Source organism: Lepidochelys kempii, chromosome 7 (genome assembly GCF_965140265.1).
Source record: "Lepidochelys kempii isolate rLepKem1 chromosome 7, rLepKem1.hap2, whole genome shotgun sequence".
NCBI lineage: Eukaryota > Metazoa > Chordata > Testudines > Cheloniidae > Lepidochelys > Lepidochelys kempii.
The window spans coordinates 104,008,519-104,019,701 of record NC_133262.1 but is presented as its reverse complement, the minus strand read 5'-3'; the positions used below and the strand labels follow the sequence as shown (position 1 = coordinate 104,019,701).

Sequence of the window (11,183 nt, the reverse complement as noted above, 5' to 3'; positions counted from 1 at the left end):
CCAGAAACTAGGAGGAGAGTGCATCATCCCCCACTAGTCCTACAGGGAGCAAGATAACTTAGCCCCAGACTGCTGTCTTTCCATAGTGTCCTCCCTCCAATGCTGGGGACCTCAGAGCAGCTGCTGATTGCAGCAGCCCTGATAAGCAAGGCCATGGCTACATAACTCGTAAAAGGTGCAGGGCCTCCATGCTGATGACCCCTGGCCTGCTGATTTCCTGTGATCCACAGGGCTTGGAGGTCAACTCTAGGGCTTGAACAATGGGGAGAGCAAATCCCCTAACAGAATGACTGAGGACAAACTTCCTTGAGGAGAATCTGGTAGTGTTTACATCCCTGGGTTTTCTTGCAGGAAGGTGTAATTGAGTCCTAAGTTACTTGCCAATAGACAATTAAAGGGTTATTTTGTAAATTATTAGGTGCTTGTTGTCTTTGGAGTATAAGATCCTCAAGAACAGAACCTGTTTCAGTTTTATTCATTGTCTTTTTAAAAGGTATCCTGCAACAAACATCATGCAGTAGCATTAATAACTGTAGTATACAGGATGCAACTTTAAGTGATTCGGTCAGTATTTCCTGTTTATCAGCAAGCAATGGATGATGTTTCTGGACTACACTCCCCCTACTTCTTTTATACCATTGTGTACGCTAAATATGTTACTCAGATTGGATTATAGACGTTGGTGTCTGCCAGAAAGACAAATAGTTTAAAAGAGGGGTCTAAATTTAGTAACTGGCAAATAGTTGAATTCATCTTATACTAATGCTGTCGAGGGAATAAACGCAACCATCAGAGAAACTTATGCTCATCTCTCTATTCCCAGTCGATTTTTCTGCCTTTTCCCCCCTTGAACAGTAAGTTTCATATAAATCTGCTTTCAGATGTCTGACATATTTCACACTACGAACGTGCTTAAAGTTTAAAGCTTTCTGAGTGGTATACTGCAGGGAACCTGAGCAGATTTCCAAATCCTCAAGCAGCCGTAGTTTTATTTTTGAAAGAAGGAACGAGCTGAACTGCATATTTTCTATGGCATAATGATATTACATAGTTGAATCTGAACGCTATACAGCTTGGCTTAGTGTATACTCAATCATGCTAGAGAAAATTGTGACAGAGAAGGTCAACAATTGTTTTCTAATCATTCTCTTCCACTTTTCCTTTGGGACATGTCTATACACAGTCTTGCACCTACATCCAAAGAGCACAGCAACACCAGAGAGTTTTAGCATATTTTTATGATGAAGTTCTGCTACCAGCATTGACCACTATTCTTGAGAAGAGTAATTAAAGATTTCACCTTGTGAGGATTTTCAATGCACTTAAGCAAAAACTGATACAAAGTAATTCCCTCAGCTGTTATACTTCTGCAAGTCTATCTCAGACTAAGGAGTCAAGCCACTATGGACCCTGTGACAGGGTCAGGCCAGATGGCTACAGGAGAGTGATAGAAGGCAGATATACTAGCCCCAGGTTGAGTAGGTCCCTTTCCCTGGGTAAGGTAACAGGGAAGTTTCCAGAACAATCAAGAACTTTCTGGAAACAATTAAGGCAGACAGGCTGCTTAGAACACCTGCAGCCAATCAAGAAGCTGCTAGAATCAATTAAGGCAGGCTAATCAGGGCACCTGGGTTTAAAAAGGAGCTCACTTCAGTTTGTGGCATGTGTGTGAGGAGCTGGGAGCAAGAGGCGCAAGAAGCTGAGAGTGAGAAGGCGTACTGCTGGAAGACTGAGAAGTACAAGCATTATCAGACATCAGGAGGAAGGTCCTATGGTGAGAATAAAGAAGGTGTTGGGAGGAGGCCATGGGGAAGTACCCCAGGGAGTTGTAGCTGTCATGCAGCTGTTACAGGAGCCACTGTAGACAGCTGCAATCCACAAGGCCCTAGGCTGGAACCCAGAGTAGAGGGTGGGCCCAGGTTCCCCCCATTCCCTCCCCCAACTCCCTACTTGATACCAGAGGAGTTGAACTAGACTGTGGGTTCCACCAGAGGTGAAGGTCTCTGGCCTGTTCCCTGATCCACTAGGTGGATCAGCAGAGACTGTGGGGATTGTTGTTCTTCCTTTCCCCATGCTGGCCAGTGATGAGGCTAACTGAGTGAACGGCAGATTTGAGCCACGAAAGTGGCCAAACTGAGGGTTGCCATGAACCTCTGAGGCGAGCAAATCCGTCAATAAGCGCAGATCCCACCAAGGCGGAGGAGGAACTTTGTCACAACCCTTATATGTTTACTGGGCTGAGTCATAGTGACATACATATGTACAACGTCCATTGACCCAAATGAATTGTAGAGCAGAATTGGAATCTGATTTTAACTACTATTTTGGGTAAGGAATTTCTTGTTTAAATAATGTCATTCAGTTCAGACACTTTGAATTAAATCAACAGAAACATAAATCAAATGAGACATTTATGTGGTGTGCTGTGATGTCATGTCCCTTTACCCGCATTAAAGATTAATTACTTAAATCTTAATCATGAGGATTATAATTGGGCACATCTTGATTTAAATTTTCTTTGAAAAAGAATGTATGTTAACATCAGCTGAAAGTACCTATAGTGCTAAATTTTCTCCTGCCTCAGATAAACTATAAACCCTATCTAACATGGACAACTATATAACCACAGGAGTATCTTTATAATGTTTCTTCATTAACACTAATAAACTAGTATTTCTTATTACAAATAAACCTCCTTTCTTTGAAGGACAGAAACCAAAAAATTTAGATCTGGTGACATAGGAGTCGAAAGGTACAGCATGAAAATTGTATATAGTAGCACGGATTATTCTACTTTTAGCTCCATGACTGCTACAATTTTTGCAATATTTATTTATATAAATGCTTCATAATATTTTACTACCATGCTCTCCAACCATTATCTAAGCAAATATTTGTGCTTATTGAGGTAAAGAGGCAACAGAATTGCAAAGCAACCTTCACAACAGATTGTTTTTATTGTAATTACAATTATTTACCATGATCTGTTTTAAACCCCAAAACGTGCTCACAAACAACATGACATTGAAGCCAAAGCATAAAACGCTGTTTTATATGCTATCGGCTACCCAATGTGGTTTTGTGTGTGCACGCACGCAAGTAAGTCCAATACTAGCCTTTCACAACTTGTAAACAACTGACTTTTAAGGACTTTAATGGATACCAAATTATCCATACTCCAGCCCTGGTTGAAATTAAAGGGAAAAAAACCTAACTTGTTTCATGCTACCTATGTGGCCAAATTCTGCTTTCAGCTACTAAAGTGCAGCTCTTATTATTTCCAATGAGAGTGTGCGTATGAGGGTGGAATCTGACCCGTGAAGTTTTAGATGCAGCCGTTCTTGAGTATTGAAGAAAGAGGCAATTTAGAATACAAAAGTGTCCTCTATAAACCTGACCACTGACTGAATGAAACAATTTCACTTATTCCAAGTCACTCTGAGCCATATTTTTGAAAGATATTATGCCATAATGTAAAAGTATATCTTGAATATGAAAAATAGCAGATATAACACTACCCAAATACTTGTTTAATAATCTGATTTCTTAAACATGCTGGGTGGTATTAGTTACTGACTTCTTACATTTTGGACTTCTGCTGGCTGACGTATGGTGAAAATCACGGTCTTTTCTTAATGACCATTATTACAATGGGTCATCAAAATTAGCCATATATTTGATCTGGACTGATCAATCTAGCTTTTCCATTCCCACCACACAGTGCTGTTAGTAGATGGATAGTCAAGGAAGGCTTGAATGATAAGGCAGAGAGCATGACTTTTTTAAAAAAATCCAAATGAATGTTAGTATCGTGGTTAAACACTGATGAATTGTCTTAAATTTCTGGAGGACTATTACAGCAACATGTGTGGTGCTTCTACTCAGGTAAATGGCAATTCTACAGGTGAAGGGCTTTTTTGATACCAGCAGCGAGATCTTGGGGAGTAGGGTTCTCTGCGGTGCAGCTCACTGGGATTCCTTCAGCTTCCATTGCTTCAGCTGTTGTTGGACCTATAGCAGCAAACTGAAATGACAAATAACATTTCTACTCTAATATGATCAGATGTGGTATTAGCATCAGCTCTTGCTACATTACCTCAGTGTCTTCTATCATTCTGCCCTGCCTCTAATCAAACTTAATGAACACGACCAAATTTAGCTGCTTTGTAATGACTTAGTAAAGCTTATGGCTTAGTTCACTGGTCCAAACAGTTAAAAATCCTATTGTTTTCATACTCAAAGAAGATAGATTCGAACATGCATCAGCCTTGTCAGTGCCAATTCAAGCAGGCACTTATTCTTGGCTTATAATAATCATGAGAAAATCAAATTCTATCCAAAGGAGGAAATGGATTGGGGAAGTCAGAAAAAAACACCTCCTTCTCAGGAAAAATGTCCCTGCAAAGGCTACATCACCCTAATTCATGTTAGGTGATCCTGTTGCAGGTGCTTGGCTTACCAGTAAGATGCAACAAGTCAGTATCAGTCAATCAGAGGGAAGAAGGACAACGCTGATTGTAGTAATGTTGGGTAGTTATACAGGAATGCAATGGGTACAGATTGCTGCTTCTGAATCATTTACAACTTTGTGTTTGTCCCACACACACCCATAAGGAGAATCCTACTATATGCTGAGTAACTCACTTTGTGCATACATTCCAGAATGCTGTAAACTTTGCTAGAGAGAAAGTTATGGGGCCCTTTTGAGCAAGTTCAAGTTTCTCCTAGATATACTGAATCATCAAGTCAGTCATTCACCAACAAATCCCTAAGGTACATCTTCAGAAACTGCCAGCGCCAGCTTTAGTAGAATCTTCACTGAATGCAAAGAAAAATTTAAAATCTCAACAGGGAGCACAGAGTTTAAGGTTATATGTAAGAGTATTTGTACTTCCTTAAATTTAAAGCCCAGAAACCCTGTAAGTAATTTTGTAGTTACTAACTCCAAGTCCAGCAGCACCTAGAGTTCATCTAATGTATCTCTCGTCGTCTTCATGCCACAATAAGAAATGTGTTGATATATTCACAACAATAATGCACATGAGATGCTGAAAGAATTGTTTACTTCACGCTGGTTTCCCCTTCAGTTGCTTTTTAAATTCATAATTTCATCTGTTTATTGGTGGATGATTTATTTCCACATTCCCTGGAAACTCTGTAGTAATTCCCAGCAACTGATATGATACATAAAAATGATGATCCAGTGCATACTTCCCTGCTGTTGAACTCATCCCACAAGCTGCTTCTGATCCCGGGATACAGCCTACTGATTCTTTTAGCCTACACAAATATGAATTCCTATCCCTCTTACTCTCTGCTAAATGCAAATACCACCACCTAACACCATGAAAGAGTGTACAAAGGTTTGTCTCCCTGAAGAGGAAAAACAATACAGCAAACAACTTAATTTTCACTGTCAAATTTCACATGGTATGATTTTGTTAGTCCGCACTGCAAGCGTGGCAACACTAGAGATATGTTGGGGCCTGTGACAGGGTATATAAGACCCTCTGAGGCCCCTTGCTGGAGGCCTCGTGGCCCTGCCACACCTTGCCCCAGTAAAGGGCAGTGGAGAGGGTCCTCCGAGCTGTCTAGCGTGGCTGTGTGGGATACAGCCAATCAGTGCACACCAGGTCAACATAGAATCATAGAATATCAGGGTTGGAAGGGACCCCAGAAGGTCATCTAGTCCAACCCCCTGCTCAAAGCAGGACCAATTCCCAGTTAAATCATCCCAGCCAGGGCTTTGTCAAGCCTGACCTTAAAAACCGCTAAGGAAGGAGATTCTACCACCTCCCTAGGTAACGCATTCCAGTGTTTCACCACCCTCTTAGTGAAAAAGTTTTTCCTAATATCCAATCTAAACCTCCCGCACTGCAACTTGAGACCATTACTCCTCGTTCTGTCATCTGCTACCATTGAGAACAGTCTAGAGCCATCCTCTTTGGAACCCCCTTTCAGGTAGTTGAAAGCAGCTATCAAATCCCCCCTCATTCTTCTCTTCTGCAGGCTAAACAATCCCAGCTCCCTCAGCCTCTCCTCATAAGTCATGTGTTCCAGACCCCTAATCATTTTTGTTGCCCTTTGCTGGACTCTCTCCAATTTATCCACATCCTTCTTGTAGTGTGGGGCCCAAAACTGGACACAGTACTCCAGATGAGGCCTCACCAATGTCGAATAGAGGGGAACGATCACGTCCCTCCATCTGCTCGCTATGCCCCTACTTATACATCCCAAAATGCCATTGGCCTTCTTGGCAACAAGGGCACACTGCTGACTCATATCCTGCTTCTCGTCCACTGTCACCCCTAGGTCCTTTTCCGCAGAACTGCTGCCTAGCCATTCAGTCCCTAGTCTGTAGCTGTGCATTGGGTTCTTCTGTCCTAAGTGCAGGACCCTGCACTTATCCTTATTGAACCTCATCAGATTTCTTTTTTTCGTTTTTTTTCTTTTTTTCATAAGAAGAGCTGCAGGGCCAGAGTAAATTCCAGTTCTTTGCTAGAGTTAGAGGAGCGTGGATGGTGTGTGGTTGGCTGAGGGACCTTGCAGGACCTCTGATGAGGTAGTGCTGCCAGAAGCAGGAAGAGTGAGAAGGAGCCCTGGTGCTGTCGACCACAGTCCTCAGCCTGGAGCTTTGGACTTTGAAGTTACTAGTTTATCTTTTGGACCATAAAAGTATGTGTACCCAGAATCAGGACTTAGGCCAAAGTCTTTCTATATGGTCAAGTAGATTTATTTCTTTAGTTATAAAAGGTCTAAACTAGAGGGTAATCCAAATCCAAACAGCCCCCACTTTTGGCAAACTATGACTCCAGATCCAACCTCTATAGCTGGTCCCTGTTTGAATAATGAGCTGATTCAAACCCCATACATTTTGGAAAAGTTCGTATTCTGATCTGAACTTTACAGCTCATCTCTAGTGTGAATGTAAATTCCTATAGGAAGACATTTCTTGTGTCATGAGGAAAAACTATATGATAATTTGGGGGACTGAAGAAAAGATACACTTGAGCTGAAGGGAAATTTTCACCTTAGGTCAGAAAGTGGACCAGAAAAGTATGTATCCCTGTTTGTCAATTATCATCCTGAATGTGAAGAAATGATTCATTTGATAATAGATTACCACAGAGAGGCAGCTCAAATTCATATTGCAGCAAGTCAAACAGAAGTAGCTTTATCTTTGTAGTCAGTTGCACTTCATTTCTCCCTAACCCCATGATGGAGGACCATCTCCATAATAGGTGCACCTTGCGACCATTTCCATTATTTTCTGAAGGTACCAACCTTATGTAATTTATACTCTAAGAACGGACCTATGTTGTACAGTTAGTTTAATTTGTGCAATGATCTTAAATGCATAAAGGAAATGTGATGGTAGAACTTTTAATTTTTTTTTAAAAGAAGACAAAAAAACCCTAATTCATTATCATTCACTTAAAGTGCTGTGGTAGAAGGAATTTTCAAACTGAAGAGGTCAAAGTTTAAAAATCTATTAATGAATTACTCATTTCTAATACTGTTAAATACACAGATTTCAACAAGGGATTTACAAAAGAAAGAGGTAAACAACTCATTTTAACTCGCACAAGGAATCTAAGATATTTTAAAAAAAAGAAACATTGTCTTTGCACTAATTAGCCACTTTCAATGTAAGATCTCAAAGCCCTTTACAATGGCCAGTAAACATTATAATCTGTATTTTACAGACAGGTAAACACAGGCAGAAAAGCGTGGTGACTTGTCCAAGGTCCCAGAGTAATCGAGTGGTAGGAAGGAATAGAATTTACCTCTTCTGATTCCCAATCCCCTGATCTAACCACTAGACCACATGCCTCCCCGCTATGTTTTAACACTTATTGGATACTTTACCTTAATTTGATTAATAAGATCACCAGAAAACTTCTGAATGTGCTGGAGACAAAATCTGACACCCGATGGACTGAAGAATGTGATGCTTGCTGGAATACCCTGTATAAAAGTAAAGAAGGAACAGCAGCTTGGAACATGTTTCTCTTGACTCTAGCTGCATATCATAACATGTTTTCATATCAATCTCTTCAGCAGTCTCTCTATGTAGGCACCATGCTGTCAGCTGAGAAGTGCTGAAGTCAGCCAACAGGAGAGATTTACTGAAGACAGTCTGTGGTGCCTGACCTGATGCTGATAGTCTGCCAAAACTGCACTACACAATGGACCAACTGAAATTCAAGTGTTGTGTGTTCGTTTGTTTTTTTTTAAACCATCCATTTTCCAAGGTCATGAGACGATTGTGAGCTCTTTGGTGATAACAATACGGGGATCAGGATGTTTCTTTCTTTATTAATGACCCAGATGGGGTACCCTTTGGATTCTCTTACTCCCGTTAAACAGAAAACTTTGATACGTTATTTTCCTAACTCCCTTCACAAACATGTCCGTTCTGGACATATTCCTGATGCCTCCCACCCTGCATGTCCTCCCTGTTCACCCTAAACTCTCCCAGTCACTCATTTTCTCTCTCACGACCAACAAACTGGAATAGCTTCAACAGGAGAGATTGAGAGAGACCCACCCTAGAATATCTATAGCCCAGTGGTTAGGGCACTCTCCTGGAAGGTGTGACCACTGGGCTACTGCTATAAGGAGACTACCACCTCCTCTATTTTTCATGCAGAAGGGCTGACTTGGCTTAGGTGCTTAACTCCAGAGAAGAGTTCACAGCTGTGAATCCTGAGCACAGATAGACACCTAATTCCCTTTGAGGGGTGGGGCTTAGGCCACACCCCTCTCCTCAGCATTTCCTATTTACTAGCGTAGGCAACTCCCCATTCAGCATGCTGACTTCAGTGAATTCCTTATTAGGCATTTAACTCTCCCCATGTATTGCATAGGGAGCCTGGATGCCTAACTCAGGGTTTTGAACTCCAGTAAGAGGCAGAGAGCCTAAAAATTAGGCATCACAATGCCTAAGTCCCCTTTGTACACTTTGGGATAGAGTCCCACCACCACCACCTTATATTTATGCAGGGCACTGCACATTTAACCACAATAGAAATATCAAAATTTAGGAGCTAGAAGCTTATAATAAACATTGTATTAGCTTAGCCTTGAATGACAAGAATGAACACCTCTAATTGCAACAGGAAATGAATTCCATAACAAGGATACAAAATTACAAGATGTCCTGGCTGCTACTTACTCACATTTATGACCTGTAGAAACCATATGATTTGATAATTATGACTTTAATATTCATCTGGAACATATAATTAGCACAACATAGCAGCAAGGCTGGGGGGACCACAGCCATTCAGGACTTTGAATGTAAGAAGAATTTCAAAATCAATATGTAATTTAACAGGAAGTCAATGCAAATAACGTGCTCAGGCAAGCGAGTGTCTATAAGGATGCAAGGCTGCATTCAAAATATGCTGAATCATAGATATAATGCAGGTTCCTGCAAATAAAAACATTCCAATAATCTAATCTTGAGAAAACAAAAATGTGTATCAGTGGCTCCAAATCTATTTTGCTATCCACTGATCTCAACCTAATCACCTTTATTAGATGGCAAAAAGAAGCTTTAGTATGGATTTTAAGAAACAGATCTATGTGAGGATAGGGTATCATCCAAAATTTTTACACTTAAAATGGAATCAGTAACACATTCTCAAATAGAATAATCAGCGTACGAACATGGCTCAGCCACCATGGAGAGCTGATAATTAGTGCTGAATTCAGATTCATAAAAAGTTGTAGCAAACACATTCAGTGACAGAGATCGTATATCTATGGCCATAAGTAAGTAAATCATTAAATACCGTTAGTAAATTTGTCTCTGATGTGACATGATCTAAAACCAGACTTTTTCAAAATTTCAGTTTTATTAAGCAGATCAAAAAGAACAAGGTGAATATGTAATTGTTTATAAAATAGTTTTCCCCAGTAATACTGATACAAAATATAGCTTGGAAACTGGGCAAAAATTTGAAAGGTCCATCAAAGGTTGTTGTATTTTTTCCCTCCCACAGAGGCATTATTATCTATATATTTTAGGACTTTCTATAATGTCTGTTACCATAGTATTTAAGTGCCATTGTATTTACTGAAATTTTCTGGGTTATTTCTCCAAATTTAAGGACCGATTCACTATATTCAAAAGATTAAAGCTATAGCCAAGGGATTCTTCTCACAATAATATCTCGTACAGATAACTGAGGGAGAAAGTAGTACGTTTTTCATCAGGTTTCATATATATATCAGAAAGCTTTACATTTACACTGGTGACCACTGACTATGCCATACCTGTTGTGAGAAATAATTCTTCAAGGATTCTTGGAGACTGGGATGTTGAGCAGTTTGATAAACGGTAAGGCTTTCCAGTGAAATACCTGTAATTAGAAGAGAGAAAATACATCAGCAACTAAACAGGATTTTAATAGCTCCCATTATTCCAATACAACACTATTATAATATTGATTGCATTAAAATATATTACTTTAAAGCCTAAGATGTAGGAATATTTCTTTTAAAAAATTCCTGGGCACTTCGTGTTACAAGATGCAACTACAGTACTTTACATGTCTAGAGCATTTTTAATCTGAGGATCTCAAAGCACTTTACAAACACCATTTAAGCCTTGCAACGTCACTGTGAATAAAATAAACATAGTAATTGCCATTTTACTAATGGGGCACTGAGCTAAAAAGAAGGATCAAATTAGCTTCCCAATGTCAGAGATGGACTCAATAGCATTGCTGGAAGGAGAACTGAGATCTCCTGATTCTCAGTCCTGTCCTCTAATCTCCAGACAGTACAAATCCAATATATACAAATCCATGGATGGTTCACAATAAAGAATAAGCCTTTAATCTTTTACTATTACTTTGAGGAAGGGTGGGGGTTTCCACAATAAGTTAACAAATTAAAATAAAGCTCTAAAGGCTGCAACAACCTTTTTCTTTGAGTATTGTTGGAAGAACTTCTCTTTTGAGAGATCCACAAGGAAAAAGAAGAGGTGATGAATTAGGTGTTTCCCCTGTAAACAAGCACATTAGCAAATTTAAATCATGGTTACATTTTTAACAGTTGGCACAAATGACACTTTAAAATGTCAAATTTTGAATATATACTGAAAATGCAGTATGCTTCATCATAAGTGCATACAAAACTAAGATCACTGAAAACATTTGTAGTTCAAGCCA

At 39.8% G+C, this 11,183-nt stretch overlaps 1 protein-coding gene across 8 annotated transcripts in view; it reads right to left on the bottom strand.

Annotated features, from left to right (window-relative positions):
• Positions 1–2,934: 2,934 nt before the first annotated feature.
• UROS (uroporphyrinogen III synthase) overlaps positions 2,935–11,183 on the bottom strand; it is a 34,826-nt gene continuing 26,577 nt past the window's right edge. For all 8 annotated transcript variants that reach the window (XM_073354076.1, XM_073354074.1, XM_073354077.1 and 5 more), the window contains 4 exons: positions 10,934–11,017; positions 10,285–10,370; positions 7,870–7,968; positions 2,935–4,024 (listed from right to left, as the gene is read on the bottom strand). In XM_073354076.1, the coding sequence (XP_073210177.1) occupies positions 3,899–4,024; positions 7,870–7,968; positions 10,285–10,370; positions 10,934–11,017 (395 nt within the window). In that variant the 3' untranslated portion in view covers positions 2,935–3,898. The remainder of the gene's footprint in view (positions 4,025–7,869; positions 7,969–10,284; positions 10,371–10,933; positions 11,018–11,183) is intronic.